General features: G+C 42.6%; 1 protein-coding gene across 3 annotated transcripts in view; it reads left to right on the top strand.

Annotated features, from left to right (window-relative positions):
• Nucleotides 1-17,655, top strand: part of LOC147659582 (coronin-1C) — a 525,938-nt gene extending 508,283 nt beyond the window's left edge. For all 3 annotated transcript variants that reach the window (XM_086951627.1, XM_086951628.1, XM_086951629.1), the window contains exons 10-11: nucleotides 8,550-8,792; nucleotides 12,454-17,655. In XM_086951627.1, the coding sequence (XP_086807753.1) occupies nucleotides 8,550-8,792; nucleotides 12,454-12,573 (363 nt within the window). In that variant the 3' untranslated portion in view covers nucleotides 12,574-17,655. The remainder of the gene's footprint in view (nucleotides 1-8,549; nucleotides 8,793-12,453) is intronic.
• Nucleotides 17,656-19,043: the final 1,388 nt, after the last annotated feature.

Raw genomic sequence — 19,043 nt, 5'->3', positions numbered from 1 at the left:
CCCACTTGCACACAGGCATGATGGACTCTATGCCACAAGCTACGATTACAGTAATTCCCTAACGAGAAGGATTAACTAGGTATTACAGGCTAATATTACTTCTGAACACAGATACTAAGCTCTTTCAGGCATACTAGCAAGCAAACTAGGCAGTATCTTGATGGACTTAATAGACCTCGGCCAGTCTGGATTCATGCAGGTAGACGCTGTAGGTACAACCCGAAAAATTACCTCACTTGATAGACAATATCTGCAGAATCCATAAGGCAGCATTGATGGTTTCACACAATGCTGATAAGACATTCAACAGTGTACAGTAGTGGCCTTCTGGACTACAATTTGGCCATCTTTGGTAATTTCCTCAGGTGTAAAAGCAGGGGCTTTATCTGCTGCATAAATATCATGGCAGTAGAAAGGGTTAACTGCTCCTCAAATGGATTAAAATAGGGGGGGCCCTTCCCCAACTGATTTCAGAAATCTATAAATTCCTGCTCCAGAAGGACAAGAGTCTGAAAATCCCATGTCAAAAGAGAGTTGGGGACCAGTTTCCTGGATGCAGGGTAGAAGGAGATATACACTAAAGCACACAATACCACTAGGTCCTCTGTGGATAAGGAGGCCTTAATTAAAATAGATACTCATTGGTACTAAACCTTTATAAAGCTCCTGGGATACAAATACAGATCCAAGAAATGCTGACGCAGCTGCAGAGATAGTGGCATTATAATGCATGTGCTGTGTGTTTCTTTATTTGTTTTAGACATACTGAAATGCTGTTCTTGATTAATTGTCTGAACTGGGGTGGCAGAGTGGGCTAAAGAACGGTGATGGATTAAACCCAGATCTTTTGACTGGGTGTTTGATTGATTCCGATGCTCCGTCCATCACCACCCACTTTTGTACCGTTCTTGATTAATTAGGCAGCATGTTGGAGACCTCCATTCCAAAACTTCTGACATATGCATTCTTGGTCTACGTAACAAGCAGACTTAACCCCTTCACTCTCATTAACATTATGTGCTGTAAAACAGGCCTTCACAGCATTATGGGTGGTAGACAGACTACCAGAGGTTGGATCTATCAACTGTAGGCCCTAGAAGGCATGGAGAAAATAGTTCCCACCATCACTGAGGCTTCAGGTCTATGAGACACTTTGGACCCGATTCATTCATTGCAGCTTATATCAAAGAACTCACATGCCCCTTCATATAGGAAAACTCAGAGTAGCTTGTAGCAATGGAATCTGGGTGGTACACCACATAGAAACTGAACACCTTTAATGAGGAGCTAGGGACTACACAATACACACAAGGGGACATGGTAACCTGACTTGATCAGCCTCACTCTCTGACAGACGGGTGAGGGGTAGTGTCAGGGGGAAGGAAGATGACACCTAATTGGCTGAATAGATTTCCGTTACCAGCTTGTTGTTTTAGGCAAGAGATGGGGTACTTTGTCAATGTCTTGGTTTCCTAACCTGTGAGGTAGGTATGTGTTAGACCTGGCATCTTTTGGCATAGTTTTCCCTGTATTTTTGCTTCTGACCTCCTGTGATTGACCATGTGCTGAAGATCGTCGTCGTTTCTGGTTTAAGGACTCTGGGCACTTTACCACTGCTGACCAGTGCTAAAGTGCATGTGCCTTGCTCCTAAAATGTAATGGCATTTGGTTTCTCCATGATTGGCATATTTGATTTACTTTTAAGTCCCAAGTACAGTGCACTACATGTGCCCAGGGTCTGTAAATTAAATGCTCTTATTGGGCTGGAAACACTGATTGTGTCACCCACATGAGTAGTCCTTCAAACATGTCTCCAGAGCCTGTGTGTGCAGTTTTAAACCGCTATTTCAACCTAGAAAGTTCACCTACTTGACATGCCCAAACCTTCCCCTTATACTACATGTAAGGCGCCTCTACTGTAGACCCTAGGTAGCCCCAAATGCAGAGTACAATGTAGTTACAAAGGAGGACATGTATCTTTGAGTTTTGCATATCCTGGAAACTGCTAAATTCGAATTTTACGACAGCAAGGCCCATCTCTACCACAAGTTGGCATTGGAGCGGATTTATAACACTTTACAAGTGTATCTTTCAATTGGGAGCAGATAGAAAATTAGGGTGTAAATAATCCAAAAGAGAGAGTAGTTATGGCTACAAACAGCTGCACAAATGCTAGTCTTGGAAGGTTATAGTTGTAGGCACACACCCTCTAATGGTAAAACTACTCAACAACTATAAATACAATTTTACAAACAAAACCACACAAAAGGGAGTGTCTCAAGAGTCAAACAATTGTATTGTGGACCTTGTTCTCTTTTATTTTTTTCTCCTGCTTTCACGAAGAGCAAATAATTCTATGGCGTCGATCCCAATATACTCCTCACCAAGACCAAAATAACATGAGAGCCGTAATATGAAGTCTCAAAACAATTCTCTGTTTTTATTCTTCAAAACATCAATGAAACAGCCCAGCCAATGCTTCTGAAAGGAAGGTACTTGACGGTGGTGGCTCGTTGAGCTACCCGGTCTGAGCTTACAGAACCTAACAAGGTGTGGGTGTAAGAAAGTGCCATCTTTCTTGCATGGTATGCCCTCACTTTTTGCTGAATTGCTGATGTACTTTGACTGAGTGTGCCCTGGGCTCCTGCCAATCAGGTGCCCAGGGCCTGTGTTCATTCCCTAAAACTGTATTGAAACCTAAACCCAATTGGCAGCTCTGGCCTCATGTCAGCCCCTGGTAAATGGTACCCTAGGTACCCAGGGCACTGTGACCAGAGATGGTCCCTAAGGGCTGCAGCACTTATTGTGCCACCCTTTGGGGTCCTGTACCCTGACACACACACTGCCTTTGCAGGCTGAGTTTATTGGTGCAGAACAAAACCTAGAGACTACATGGCACACATCCCTGTGTGCCATGCCCACAACACACTGCCCTGGCATACTTCAGTCACCCCTGTAGCTGGGTGCCCTATGCCAGTGGTGTGGGTACAGGTGCATGAGCCCTGTACCCCTACAGTACCCAGGTCCATTCCTGGGCACTGTAAGTGCACTGCTACCATTAAGAGTATATGGTGCTGGAAGGTCGTCATCACAAGCTCCACAGCACCATGATGGCTACACTGAAGATTGAGATGTTTGGTATCAAACTTCTCAGCACATTAAACCCACACTGATGCCAGTGTGGGATTTAATGCCAAATGCACGAAAGAGGACATCTTAGAGATGCCCCCTGAAACCCAACCAACTCCCAGTGTCCTGACTGCGTGGCTGCCGAGGCTGCCACCACCAGAAATATTTCTGAACCCCTGGGTTGAGAGCTTGCCGCTCTGTGGGCCTGAAACAATGCACATCCTGGGACGAGGTGCCAAGCCTCCCCTCCCCAGGATGGGCAGGGGGAGCTTCAAAGGCATTCCGCCTTTGTGAGCTACTCCCGGCCACTTGCTGTACACAGCAACTGGCCCCTACTGGTTCTGACCCCCACTCTGGGGGGAAGACAGGTGCAAACCCCTAAGTGAGGAATGGGGGTGCGCCAGCCTCTGCAACCTGACCCCTCATGTGGGAGAAGCGAGGTGAAGCACAACTCCGGCCTCCCGCCATCTTGAGGTTGGGGAGCCCTACCCAATCAGAGACAGGCTCCTGCCCCCCTCCCACAGGGGAGTAGCAGGATAGGGGGTGTACTCACCCCAGGGAAGGGACCCATTGGTCCCTGACCTTCCCATAACTGTAACGCCCCTAAATTTAGTATTTTGGGGCATGTTGAACCTTCCTTCCTCAGATCCCGATTCCGAAACTACAAGAAGAAAGAAGACCTGCTGTGCAGCTGCTAACAAGAGGATGACACCAACTGACTTGGCCACAGCCCTACAGGTCTGTCAACCCTCGAACCTGCTCCTGCTAAATCCCGGCGTCTCTTATGGTCAGCAACCTTAAAAACCCCGAAGGACCTGACTGCCTTTCTCATCCAAAGTCTGGGACTCCCACGAGCAGTGGTTCTGCTCAAACAGCAACAACCCCTGGTGCCAGCCAGGAACCGCGAATCCAGCACACTCTGCACCTTACGAGCCCGGCCCGAGCCTGAGTGAACAAAGACCATGAGGACGTCCCCCCAGCGACTGAGACCACGAATCCAGCACCCAAGGACCCTCCTCGACGATCCGGACGACCCCTGCAGCCTCACAACCAGTGACCCCTCCAACCGAAACCAGTAGAGGGTAAGATTTTCCGACCCCAAAAGACACCCCTGCACCCGGTGCCCTGCGGCCCCCTGTGCCCTCCTCTGGGGTGCCTACACAACCTACAGCTTCCCAACTTACCTCTCGAAGTGGTGGTCGCACCTGAAGAATCTCCGTTCCAGAGCCAGCAGCCTTTGTTCAACTTCCAGCTTTTCCATTGAAATACATTGGGCACCCGAAGGCCCAAAAGCACCCAGCACCCAGCCGCCCGAGTGCCACTGGAAGTGCAGCATCTGTTCTATCCTGCTTCCCCACTTGCCCTGTGTAAGTGACCAGGAGCTCAGCTCCCACAGCCGCGTGACCTGCCTGCTAGCAGCCACCAACCAAAGGCCCCCTGCCTACTCTCTCTGCACCTGGCTGCCCCAGTGCCGCTGAGGGTGTAACAACTGTACCTACCTGACCCTGGGAGACCCCTGAGTCTTACCCCAGAACCTTATCTCTGCCAGTCGAGTACTTACCCAAAGAACAATAACTTGCTTTTTCTTCATAGGGTAACCTCGGCGGGTTTCACCTGGAAATTCTTCTAAGTTTTGAGTTTTGCAACTTTGAAATATTCCTTAAAAATCATCCGATCAACGAAAACGAAATTACTCACCTGCTATCAGGAGAGACCCCAGTGCTGTATCTTTGTGCCCAGCACTGACCCTAAAATGTAATTACAACTGTAATCTTCCAATGACCTAATTTCCTCCCGTAGGATAACATTGCCTGGTTTTTGCCAGAAATTCTTCTCAGTATCGATTTTCAAAACTTACAAATGTTCCTTTAAAAATCGCCTGTGTAACAAAAACGATTTCTTTCAACTGTTTACGGGAAATGCACCAGGGCTGAATCCAGGATCCAGCCCTAAGTAAGAAAAACATTGGTAAAGTGGTTCAATTGCATTTACTTAAAACTTCACATTGAGTTCATTGTTATAATTGTGTTTAACTTGTGTTGCATTTTGCGACAACAGCACCTATTGCATCCGAAAGGCAACTGCTATTTGAAAGTATTCTATTGCAACATATCATTCTGAAAAAGTATTTTTATACCTACTTGTGGTTCTAAAATAAAACAACAATATATTTTTATATATAAAACAATTGGTCTAGAGTTCAGTTCTTGAGTGTGTGTGAGACCATTTGCTGACTGAGTGTGTACAGCAAATGCTTTACACTGTCCTCTGATACTGCCTTACTGCTCGACCAAGCTACCACTTTAGAGAGTAAGGTCATATCTAACTTTAGTCTCTGTCAAACCTCTGGGGACTGTGGACTCTGTGCACACTGTACCTTACTTTGTTGCAGTATATACAGAGCCACTTTCTTACAGTGGATATTAACACCTTGGATGCTCATGACGAGCTGAGCTCGTCATGAGCCACGGCGCTCCGGTGCTCATAACGAGCTCAGCTCGTCATGACCCGTGGAACGCTCAGGTGCGGGGAGAATTCCCCAACTGTGCTGAGAGTTCCACGGGAGGCAATACACCTGTGACGAGCTGAGCTCGTCATAAGCACAGGAGCGCCTTAGGTCATGACGAGCTCAGCTCGTCATGAGCATGGGGGCGCTGTGCGCGCCCCCCAGCACAGCGGGGGATTAAACCAGCAACGAAGGGGTTAAGCTGCACTGTAAATATATGGGCTTAAGTTATTGTTCTACAATAGTATAGAGCAATGCTAATGTTCCAAGAATTTCTGGGAGAACTGAATCCCTTACACTTCGCTGTGCTATTGCTGCCAAGATATACATACACCCTGACAAAGTCCTTTCAGAGGACGAAATATGTTGGCTGGGCTGTTTAATTGATGTTTTGAATAATAATAAAGAGAATTGTTTTGAGACTTCATACTATGGTTTCCATATTAATTTGGTCTCGGAGAAGAGTATCAAGGATCAACACCATAGAAGTATGTGTTCTTCGTGAAAAGAGAAGAAAAAAAGAACACGCTCTACAGTACAATTGTTGGACTCTTGAGGTACTCCCTTTTGTGTGTTTTTGTCTAGAAAATTGGAGTTTAGTGTCTCTGGACTCACAATTTAAAAACACTTATTTTAGAGAAGTTGTTTTTTAATTGCAGGTCTGAAAATTACACTTTTAGAAAGTTGGCATTTTCTTACCTCTGCCTGTCCCTAGGATACACGTCTTGGTCAGTGTGACAGCTGGGCTCTGTGAAATCACTCTAGACAGTCGAACACAAAGGGAGCTGAGGTGTGCTTTGCATATCCTGATGGTCCATCACTAGGCTGATGGGACTTCCTGGGCTAAAGTGGTGGGAGGAGTTCTCACTTGCACCTGAATAGGGCTGGTCCTGTCTGTACACAAAGAGCTACATACTCCCATGTAGCATGTTTGGAACCAGGGCCAGGAAGGACAGGGTCTTGTGCAGTACAAAGACCTTACTCCCTACTTCAAAAGCTAAAATGAGCATAAGTACTGGACTCTGCTACCATATACTCAGAACACTTCTAGACTGAAGACATTCTGCCAGGAGCCGAGCTGTTGGGCTGCCAGGAGGGACTGCCACTTTGCTGCTTGCTTTGCTGTGTGCTGCTTCTTGCCTGAGAGTGAGAGGACTGGATTACTCTCTGCATCCTGCTTTCTAAGGTTCTCCAAGGGCTTGACTGAGCTTGCCTCCCTTTGCTGAAGTCTCAGAAACATCAAAGACTTCACCTGCATCTTGCTACAAGCACCTGGGCTCCCCTTCTGTGAGTCTTAACCTGCCAAGTGATGCCAAATCCAGTCCTGGGCCCTTGGAGGTGAATTTGGTGCTATAACTAAGAAACCGACGCATCGACTCCAAAGCGTCAATTCCGAACCAGAGCATCTCTGTGAAACGTATGCATCACTGCTGCCTGCACCAAAGCCTTGTAAACCTATCGCCAAGTGAGTGATGCAACTACCTTGAATTTCACCGAGCACCGATTTTGCCGCAGCACCTCCAAAGAACCCCTGCGGCGTGAGTCTCGGCAATGTGTTGCCGCCGTCAGTGGTACACCTTCTTGACTCTTACGCATCCACAGCCCTGCGTGACTCTCAATCAGCACATTGCCTTTGGTCCAGCGTTTCGACTTTGAGTCAGGGTAATCAAGGCTCTGTTCTCTCAACATCGATGCAGCCTCGACACAGTGTCACGTTCTGGAACCGAGGTCTTGCACCTGCAACCGACGCATCACCTACTCTGCAGAACGCATTGTCCCAGAGCAGCAAAGCTTCATTGCACCACCTTAAGGATATCGTCTCACCTGCTTCTGCGACAGATTACCTCTTCTGCACGACGCATCGCCTTTGGTTTCCTACGCATCCAAGGTACTATTGGGAGCCAGCATGATTCATGTTTCCGGCCTGTGCTCCATCGCGGTTGGACTGAACTTTTGGATTTGTTAAGCGTGACTGATAGCCCCAGTTGGAGCTATCGACTTCTAAACTTTGCATTTTGATTTAATCTTTAAAAATTCATATCTTGACTTTTGTGTGTTGGATTTTTGTTGTCTGGTTTTACTCAGATAAATATTGGCTATTTTCTTGTGTGTGTGTGTGTGTGTGTGTGTGTGTGTGTGTGTGTGTGTGCGTGTGTGTGTGTGTGTTTTATGTATATATATATATATATCTGTAGGCAGCTACCAGAGGGTGAGCACAGGTAAAACCTTTAGTATGTACTGCACTTACCCTGATTAGAGTGTGGGTCCCTACGTGGACAGAGTCCATGCCTCTGCCAACTAGAGACCCTATTTCTAACAGTATGGTCTCTCAATTGCTGGAAAAAAACAGAAGATATATTAATTATAAGAAGATATTGTGTACACTTTGTCTGTTCGGCCTTCATGCCACACTTCAAGCCAACACTGTTAAGGGCACAGTAGAGTTGGGATATCGAACTAAAGTCAGAGAAAGGCAAGGTTCTGCATGTATGATATGGATTTGAATTAACAACTTTATTATTGTGTCCAATACCTTAACGTAGCTAAAGTTCCTAACAGTGCTGTAATCTCACAAAACATACTTTCTCCAACCACTTTAGAATCTGTCGTTTTATCATTATAGTCGTACATTATTGCTTCCAAGAGATGTTTTGTTACTTTTCTGTATTTTTTTTTTTGAGAAATGCATTTCTTTTGTGTAGTATCATTCATATTTTGACCGGATTTTCTTTTTGTTCTTAACCTCCCAACCCCGTCGAAGAGGTAATGGGAAATAGGCCTAATATTCACCTAGTGAATGCAGTCACCTCTCTTCCACAACCTGATGTCCAGCAATATTTCAGGGTTTGTTCATTGGGTGTTGTGTGCCTAGAGGGTTCAGTAAGGCATGTGCAATATTTCTGCTCTCTTCCAGTCTGATCTATTCCAAGACGACTTGTATCCAGATACAGCAGGGCCCGAAGCAACTCTGGAAGCTGAGGACTGGTTTGCGGGGAAGAATGCAGACCCAAGTCTTATTTCTCTAAAAGACGGCTACCATCCAGCTAAAAACCGAGACCTCAAGGTGGTGAAGAATATCCTGGGCAGCAAACCAGCAGTTAATAAGAAGAATGATCTTAGCAGTGCCACAAAGAAAGCAGTGGAGGTGCCACGCCATGTGAGTACAGAATACAGCTTACTGTAAAATATCAGAATGAGGAATGCTGTACTAAAATATTTCATCTGCGAAGAGCTTATCCGTGAGAAGGTTTCCAGTTACCATTGATTCTCTAACCATAGAGATACACTGAACACCTTTCATTGACATTATTTCTGAGTGGAAAGCCAAGTTTGTATATTTATAGAGGAATTGTGAAAGATTGATATGTTCTTTTGTTGTTTTGGAGGCATTTGACATCATTAACAAGATAGAAAGTGCGTGAGGAAGCCCTGGTCGCTAAGCAAGCAATAAGAATAAAGCACATTGCGCTTCTGAGGGTGTGGAATAAGCCCTTCTTGTAGATGCATAATAGTTATTGCAGCAACATGTTCCGTACCAGCCATGTAATCTTGACTGAGTCTAATTGATGAAGAAGCAGAGACGGTTGGTTGCTTCGTTGAGGACTCCACAGGTGTGATTAACCCGCCTTTCAATACCGTGTTTGCTGCCCTGGGAACTGCATTGTACATCACGTACATTCTGCTACTTAAGTTTAGTTTATTTGATTTACAATGCAACCCTCTTCATAGATGTTCAGATATAAACACTAAATGGGTGGCATTGATGGCGTTGGAGTTTTAGTGCAGCACTTACTCCTTTGCCCTTTGTGACTATAGGAAGTATCAGGCTGTGACGCATTAGATGATATGACACAATAATGCATTTGGTACCAATTAAAGTGCATGGTTGTTGCATAAAAAAGTGCTGTCTTGATGTAAAATCATGCTGCAACATTGTGCTGGAACTGACCTACTTCGATGATGAAGATGGAGACGTATTTAATAGCAGTGCTTTGAAAGCCTATGGGTAGCATGTGAATTTGTCATATAAACATTGATACTTCTGTTAGGGCTTGGTTCCTCTCTACCAGTTTACTGTGGAGCCCTTGGTCGATGGACTTTTGTTAGCTGCTGAGAAGTGTAGAGGGGAGAAATAACTCATCATGAGAAACTAACAATTTTTAGGAATCCTGACTGCAAAGACCAACAGACTCTGAATTATATGTTAGGGGATTTATTACAAAGCCAAAAATAACTGGACATACAGACACCTCAAGACGAGGTTGTAGAAATACATGGGAACAAATACAAATACAAACCTACGGGCAAGATTTAAACGCTAGATCATGAAAAGAATGACAAATCCCAGAAATAGAACGCAGGCAATGATTGCCCCTATGTCAAGATCAGTCTTCACCTGGGATTGATGAGTTGGAAACATTAGTCTGTCCCTACACAACTACTACTGTGAAATCCCTACTTAGCATTCCCCAGGCAAGATCAGGAAAAGGTGTCAGCGTGTGAAGACTTCCTAAGAAGTGCACTCACGTTGTATGGGTCAAGTTGCATAACGCTACAGAGCTTGTTCTAAGATGTTCCTCTCCCGACTCAACCCCCGGGGCACTGTCCCTAATAGAAAACATAAAAATGTATAACACGCCCACAGATCACCTCATCTCGCTGGGCACTACTCATAGGTGATTTTCCATTAAGTTTCGATACTCTCAGCTCCTAGCTCAATGACCTTGTTTCCCAGGCCTCATTCAGTGAGAAAGAACACTGTCTCCCAATTATCAACGTTCTTTGCATAGAAGTATCCTCTCCTCCCCGAGCGTAACTCGTAAAACAAAAGGCGTTATTCTAACTAACAAAGACGACTTTCTCCACCTGCAACAGAAACGTGAGAACAGAACAAATCCAACATGCACATAAAATTCACTAACAAGCCTAATAAAAGAGCTTCCAGGGAAAATATTTTTCATGCCTACAGAAATCAGCCAACATAAGAGTGAAGCACATAGGCCCTTTGAAAACACACGAGTGAACATTTCATTTACGCCTTTCCAAACCATCATGTTACATAAGCACATCGAATGCATATTTAATTGCAAGCATTCTATGAAATCCTATACGGTAAACACAGCCAAATCTACGTGCAAACTTTAATATTGTCCACGTTTAAATCAAATTTATTTCAAATTTATAGAGCAACTTCGTTAAGCAATTGCAAGCAAATACTAAAGGTTACATTATTCAAATACAAATACAAATGCCACGTTGTTTCTTTACATGGCACAAAACATTTCTCTCATTGCACTTTCACATATTATTACTAATTCTAATGACCAAATGTTAACACAAAAAAGGAATTTATGAGAATGCAGACTATTTATGATGATGACGCACCCCTACAAATGAAAGAGTACAATCGCACTTCTAAATTGAATATTATTAAAAATATATATAACTGGGGAACATGTTCGATCACAACTCGTATGATATGTGAATTAAGCAATATAACTTGTTTTAATAGCAATGTGGGCGAGTTCAGCGTTGAATAATTGTAAACCCATGTTCTTGCAGGTTTCCGGTATGTCAAAATACTTCGGACTGGAACCTGTCTGAGTTTTACTTAAAACTGATAGTTAAGCGTGGTATATTGTGATATTTCTCTACTTTGAAGATTTCAAAAAAAATTCTCAACTCGCCTGGTGGGACTACTAATAATTTGCCTTTCAGTGTTAAGGATTTGCTTTCAATGTCTAAGGCAGAACAATACATTTTTCTAAGCACAGCTGTGCTCATGACGGAGCGGTTCCGTCATGGCCTTGCCGCCGCGCCTGCGCGTCGCTGATTTCGCGCCTGCCCGGCGCGTTCTATTGGGCGGGCAGGGCCATGACGGAACCGCTCCGTCATGAGCACAGCGCAACCGCGGCTCGTGACGGAGCGGCTCCGTCACGAGCATGCGAGCGCTGCTCGGCCCCCCCCCCAGCTCTGCGGCGGAATTGCCGCCGTAGCGAAGGGGTTAATATTACAGCACATTCCCTATACTCCCCTTTGTTTGAATGTTACACTCATTACCATTTGCCACTGTTTTGAAATTGTCCTTTTCTACTTAAAGAGGGCAATTTAACCTTCCTCCAGATAGGATGTAGTTTGAAAGCTGTTATCCTGTAGTTCTATGCACAGTTGTTCACATTGCCTGTATCAATACGATTAGTCTATTAGATCCTTGTTCTCTCCATGTTGGTTCTACCGTGCTCCTCAGAAATATCTTGGACCAATATATCGATCAGCATCTAAGTGATTTTAGGTGAAATAATAGATTGTGTGTGCTTGACGTTTGGCTTCCGCAACCTTAATTCGGTATGAATGTTATGTTTGTATTTGTGTAGCAGTAATCACCATTGTTAAAGCACTGTAGTGTATTCTCCATCTAGGTGTTCATTCACGGATAATGGAGAAAGCCGCCAGTCGAACTGGCAGAACCAGTGTTGATGGCAAATCTTGGTTTTTGCTGTTTGGTTGTGTGTGGATAAGTTAGATAGGGAAGCTTTTTGATCAGCCTTTAAGTTTTCCCTTCGGAACCTTAAGTTTGCAAAAGGAAGTATGGTCCATACCTGGGAATTCTTACGAAACACAGATGCAATTATGCCTCAAATGCTTTGACACATAGCACATCTGAATTGCCACCATAGACCCTTTTTTAATATCTGGATGGTTTGCACCACGCCCAGAGTTCATTTTCTTTTTGCTTTGCTTGGGGGTATATTGGTTATTGCACATAATATCCAAATGGACTTATGTAATTATTTTCCATTTTCTTCTTTTCTTTGCAGCATAACGAACACAAGTTTGATGAGATTCTCAAAGAGATTAAATCAATAAAAGATACAATCAGCAATCAAGATGTCCGAATCTCCAAGTTAGAAGAGCAGATGTCGAAGATCACAGCCTAAAGACACTGCCCCTGCTCTGCGAGGGTTGAGTTTCCCACTTACGGGGGCTGCTGTTTGAAGGAAGACATTGTTTTTTCAAGGAGCCGCCCCCTGCAGAGATCGTCAGCATTCCAATATGGACGCTTACCCGTTCCCTCCCTCTTCTTAAACGAACGGACCTGACATTTAATCGGCAATCAAACTTTTTATTAAAAGGTTTCTGCCGTTTTAGTTGTTACGTGGCCGCCGCCTCCGTCCAGGTCAATATTAATTATCGCTTTTTTTATCATTATGTGCCACTGACAGTTACACATTTTTTGGGAAATTGTATCGGAATTTCAGTGTTGTGCCCAAACTTTTATAATAGAGACCACCGTCATATTTTCCTTTTTGAAGTTGCCAAAACCAAAAGTAGCCTTTTTTTCTTTTTAACGTATTTGCTACTTTACAGTATTTTTTTTTATTGTAAAGGGACTAAGTTGTGTATGTTAAATGATCTAGGTAATGAATTACAAGTATTACAAATAATAGAGAGACAGCTGTGAGGCTGCTCAAAGAGCAGAATTGCGGTGCATTCACATCATTGGAAAAAATAATTGTAAACTGTGCACAAGAAAATAGTCAGGTAGGAGTGTTGCATCGGTGTACCCGACCACTTCATTATTTTTGTGCATGTTTCCCATCGGCCTTTCCTTCCAGAAATCCATTATTTAAAGGCTCATTTTGGCAAATAGATGTTCCACCTTTCCTTACCAGACATTATTAAAGTTCTGATTATTGGTATTGTACCAGAATCTTATTGCACTTTTATGGTCATGATGCAGTCTAGATTGTTGTAATGTCAAAAGCAGCAGTTCTGTTCCTACCTTATTTAGTTAAAGATATTTCGAAAGGCTTGTTGGTTTTCCAAAAACAAGGTTCCATTATTATCAGCACAACAAGGTGGTGCCTTTATTTGGTTAAAATGTAAAAGTTTGCCACTTTTTGTACGTGTATAGTGCCATCCTGGAATGTTTGGAATTATGTACTTTGAAAAGGAAGAGAGAGTCATGAGTTGGAAGCTGATGAGTGAGCCCAGAACGTTTGGTTGTAACATTTGTACATCCGACCCAAGCGATTTGGTGTTACATATTTTGATAGCTTTGTCGCAGTCAGGCCAATATGACAGTACATTCTTTTAAATTCAGCACTGACAATGGAAATGGGTAGAAAAACTACATGCCGGGACTTCTGATCTTTCAGGAAAAAAACTGTTTTACTTGGTGTGAAAATCAAGTTTAAAGGTCTGCTCCAAGGGTCTACTTTCTGCTCAACAGTTCCCAACCTCAGGGATCAGTTCTCCATTGAAGGTATCTGCCACAATCTGAACACTGCTCAAAATGAATTAAAATTATTTTGCACCATCTGAAATGGAAAACTAGAGTCAAGCCCCTTTGAAGAGCAAATGCACCTTCGTTGCTTTGTTCTTAGTTGGTCGTCGAGATAGGTCTGACCTGGATGGTCTTTATGTAGAAACTCTGGTGGATGCAGCCATGGCCAGTTTATTTTTGGTACTAGTTTAAGCCTGTCAAGTGGATACCAATGCACTGTAGTTTCTAGTTTTTTTTAGGAACAAGATCTAAGGTATGGGTCTGCAGTGGTGATATAGTCACCAGTGTTATCCGCCTTATGCCTAACCCCCTGAAAAGTAGATGCTCACGCCCACTACAGCTGTTGCCTTAGCATTCTTATTCTGAAAGGAACAGGTAAAGGAAATTAAGTTGCTTCTCTGTTTGTGAAGCTTGAGATTAACTAGATTACTTACATCTAGTAGAGTGGAACATGTGCTTAAAAGGCGGTCTTTAGGAAGCCTATTGGACAGGGCTTAAGGATGTCTTAACAGTGTATGACAGATCTCTTAAAAATTAAATCTTTGTATCGACTGATGTGTTTTAGGTTGTGATAATTTAAGGACGCAGATGTTAAATAAGCCAATTCCCAATAAAACAAATCACCAGAAGTGTACTGCCTTCCTGGGACCACCACTTCATTCACTAACTCTGAGCCTGGTTCCTGAGAGGAAAATATATTTCGGGTTAAGGTTTCCACTTCCCTTTGAATCACATGAGATGCAGTTTTTGCAAACTGCCTCTCCTTTTCTTTTTAGAGACTTTATGAGTAGTTTTAAGAATATACCAAGAATGAAGTGCTCTGTCACCCTGATATGAACAGCCTTTTGCCATACGTAATATGGTTTTGGCTTCTTCTTGATCTGATAAAGTGCCTCCTTAAGATATATTAGCATTTCCAGTGATGAGGGTGAACCTCTGACTTAAGAGCTCCCAAGTGGAAAACCTTCTGTAACCACATTGTTAAAGGGCACCAGGAGGTTTTTCATTGTTTTTACTGTTGCAGGCCTCACCGAACAGGTAAGGGTAGTATCTATAGGCTTGCTTAATCTTTCCCATCAGGCGCCCCGGAATTGAAATGACATTGTAAAAAGGGTGTTTTGGCTTAATTGAGCGTGTGTAGTATTCTTTCTAGAATTGTTAACTTCTGCGAAAAATCTTTGGAAATTAATATTGGACTTTTAGAGTTTAAACCCGGAGCTGGAATACCATACCAGTTTAAAACCTTAACTTAGTTAGTTTTAACTTAGTTACTCTTGAGATATTGGACAAAAGTCACCAATGAGTTTAATATGTCCAATTAACAGATGACTATTGGGGCGGTAAGTGGACCAGAAGAACTGGGGATTGTGCCTGGACACCTTTTCTTAACCTGTCTTCGGTAGCATAGGTGTTGTAATCTGAGAGGACTGGTGTGTGAAAATACTGTGCTCTAATGTTCCATCATTAGTTGGTCCAAGTCACACATGCCTGAGCCATTCATGTTTGACAACTTTTGTCAACTCACTGATGAAGGGTTTCACAGCTAAAGAACAGCAGCAAGGCCCAACATCTCTTGAACGCATTGATATAATCTGGACAGTCTTTATTCCAAGAATAGGGAGATTACACGTTTCTCCAAATGAATGATCCAGCAAGGCTGAAGGTGTTTTCACCTCTGATGGTAGAAGGCTAACATTAGCACCCAGTCTTCTGCATCTTGACAGCACTGAAAAATCATCACAAAAGGTGCCGCAGATGAAAAAGCACTATGGGCGTGAAAATACCACACAGTTGAAATTGTCAGGAAAGGTGACTTGGTGCGCCCTGCGAATCATTTTATGCATTGTTACATTAACATCACTGCATGTGTTAGGCTTGCTTAGCAAATAGAGCAGAGGAAATTTCAAAGCACAAAAAGGACTATGTTTTATATACACCAAATAAATTCGTACTCAAATCAGATATCAAAATCTGTTTCAGATGCAAAAGCACCACTAATGAAATGTAACTTTCAAGCTGGCAGAGCTCAAATGTTCTTGTTGTATGGCCCACAAAAGGCACAGAGTCACTTTGCTTTTAAAAACTCATTTCCAACATTACTTGACTTTGTATAGGAACACTTTGAGGTTCATGATATAATGTGTATGTATAACATTATTGCAATCACCCTATATACTCAAAATAAACATCCGCCTCATTATTCAATTCATTGGTTCAGAAACATCCGATTCTACCAACAATTTTAAACCATGAGAAAAAATTGGAACTAGAAAGACTGTTGCCTGCATGCAAACATTATTGAATTGGCTCTCATGATTGATTGCCATTGGTCTGTTTTTGTTGAGAAAAATCATAATGGAATTGGTAGTCAAAACATTGGATATTTCTTCTGTACACAGCCCTCAAGTAAAGTACTATCCACCCCAAAGCAGATGAAACAATTCACTTATCATTGTTATTCATTAGTTTGAATTTGTAGTGTGATGATTGGATTTCCAATCCATACTTTTAGAAAGTGAGATAGTTCGTTGTTAGTGCCACCAATGTATCCTGTTCTTGGGCTTACGCTCAAGACAGGGATCGAGCATCTCTGTTGTGTTTGTGATGAATGTCACTGATTTGCTCCTTCTGAATAACAGCATGCTCTGGACAGCAGTTGGGGCGTCTTTGTGGTTTTCTGGCATATTTTTCACAAGGCACATGAGCATAACCTCTAGACTTAGCATAGAAGAAAATGTCACAGTATGTTTCCATTCCTGATAAAATACATTCACACCCAATCCCTTGGAAAATGTCAACTGAATATTCCACTTTGTAAAATTTTAAATATATTTTGACTGTGTATAAACGAGATCTTTTAAGCTAAAACAAAAATCTGTTTAAAGTGATCTGAAGAGCAGTGGCCTACTTAGACTCATGAGTTTCAATTTTGGAGTGGGTGATCCGATGTTCAATTATTGGGCACAGTCACAAGACAGTACCTCTTACCTTTGTTTAGACAGGAACCGGTCATCTGTGGGGGGCAAAGGTTTCTATAGAGGTGGAATGCACTTGCCTAACCCTTATGAACCATCACTGCAGGAGATCAAAGTTGCGATTGTTAGGAATGTTGAGATTGTACGTGTATGTGCTTGTGATGTGACTGAATCCCAGAATGAATGCTGTGTTTGTGTTCTTGTTCCCGGTGACGTGTATTAGAAAAGATCCTCATCAAAGTGTGATGAAACCGTATGAATATTTTAAAGCAAAAAAAGTATTCAACTTGGTAGGAATGGCAGTCATCCTGCATGAAGTAGGTACCATGCTGAACATTTCAAACTGTATATTGTTAAAATGTCTGTTTATAAAGTATGCTAGTTTTTTAAAAAAAATACATGTTCAGAAAGCAGTATGATATACTTATTCTGTTTTCATAACTTACTGGGGATTTCCTAATTCCACATATCACAGCACAGAATCTCCCAGTTTCTCAGTCAGGAAGTTATTGTGGGAACTAGGCATTTGGTTTATATGGGTATGGAGTGGGCAAGTGAACATAAACTTTACCAGAAGCATGTTCTGTGTCTAAATGAAAGAATGCCTGACCAGGCTCAAGGAGAGTCAGTGCCTGAAGATTTTCTTAGCCATATCCCAGAAAAACCAGTAAAATATTCCGAGATCTGCTCTTATAGAGCTGCCAGGGTATTCTGTCAAATGTTTGCTTCCATTTCAAAGGTAAAAGAATTGATTACAACTTACTTGTCTCTTGTGTTTATTTTAGCTATTAGTGCTACTGTGCGGTATGTGCTTATTTTGATGTATGTAGGTTCCCTACGTTGCTTTGACAGTTTAATTCACAATGGACTCAAGGTCTTATTACTGCAATACCCTGTATGAGTTTCTTACAAGAAAAATTACATTTTCCAAGTTTCCCAAGTGAATGAGGTTAGATTGTAACAACCTTTAAAGAGAACACACGTTTACTAGACAATCACATATCTTCATCTGCTTCCTGCTGCTAAGAGGATCTTGTTCAAAATTGACTAACCTTAAAGGGGCCATCCAGTGTAGAGAGAAATAAACTGTTCTATTTACTCAGTCTTACACTAGCTAGCTATGGATTTTTGAAAATATTCAAAGAATTAACTGTTTAGGAATTGCTAGACATGTCAGCCTTAGGGTGGTCTTCCCCCAAACGTTTTGCCTACTTACCTCCTCATTTTGATGATTCTTTTTGTTGGCCTTAAGACTCGAAGCACTTTACCTCTGCTAAACATTGCTAAAGTACATGTGCTTCTGCGCTAAAACATAGTAACAGTGGTATATGCACAATTGGCATATTTATTTTACTTGCAAGTCCCTTGTCAAGTGGTATACCATACACCCTGGGCTGTAAATTAAATGCTACTTTTGGGCCTGCAGCACTGATTGTACCACCCATCCAAGTAGCCCTTTAAACATGTCTCAAGCCTGCTACTGCAGAACCTGTGTGCAGTTTTACTGCCACTTCGATTTGGCTTTTAAAACCCTTTCCCAAGCCCTAAACTCCACTTTTTATTACACATAACGCATCCCTAAGGTAGGCCCTAGGTAGCCCATAGGGCAGGGTTATGTGTAAGTAAAAGGTAGGACAAGTCCTTTTAAGTTTTGTATATCCTGGTAGTGGAAACCCGTAAATTCGTTTTCCACTACTGTGATACCTACTCCTTTCAAAGGTTAACATTGGGAATTCCTTAATAGATGTTTAAGATGTAATTCCTGATTGGATAGGAGCGGTCATGTTTTATATCTTTGGAATGGTTATGATAAATCTTCTTTACTGGTAAAGTTGGATTCAACATTACTATTTTAGAAATGCCACTTTTGAAAAGTTAGTTGAAACTGCAATTGCAATTGCCAGTGCTGATGATCTTTTACACGTTCAATTCAACTCTTTATGATCCAGCAAATGGATTCCTGCGACCACCATTTATTAGGTCTAACCTTGGCAGCGCATGCGCTGCTCTGCGAGGCATGCTGTATTGAGGTAGGAACTTGAAGCTCTGACCACTCTCCATGTGTCATTGTTCTCTATAAACTGTGGCTGTTCATTGTTGAAAAGGCTTAGTAGTCCCGCCTTGTTACCGCCTTGTCTCATTTTGT

This window comes from Lissotriton vulgaris, unplaced genomic scaffold (assembly GCF_964263255.1).
Source record: "Lissotriton vulgaris unplaced genomic scaffold, aLisVul1.2 SCAFFOLD_475, whole genome shotgun sequence".
NCBI lineage: Eukaryota > Metazoa > Chordata > Amphibia > Caudata > Salamandridae > Lissotriton > Lissotriton vulgaris.
The sequence above is the reverse complement of the archived record's forward strand: the minus strand, read 5'-3'. Positions and strand labels throughout refer to the sequence as shown.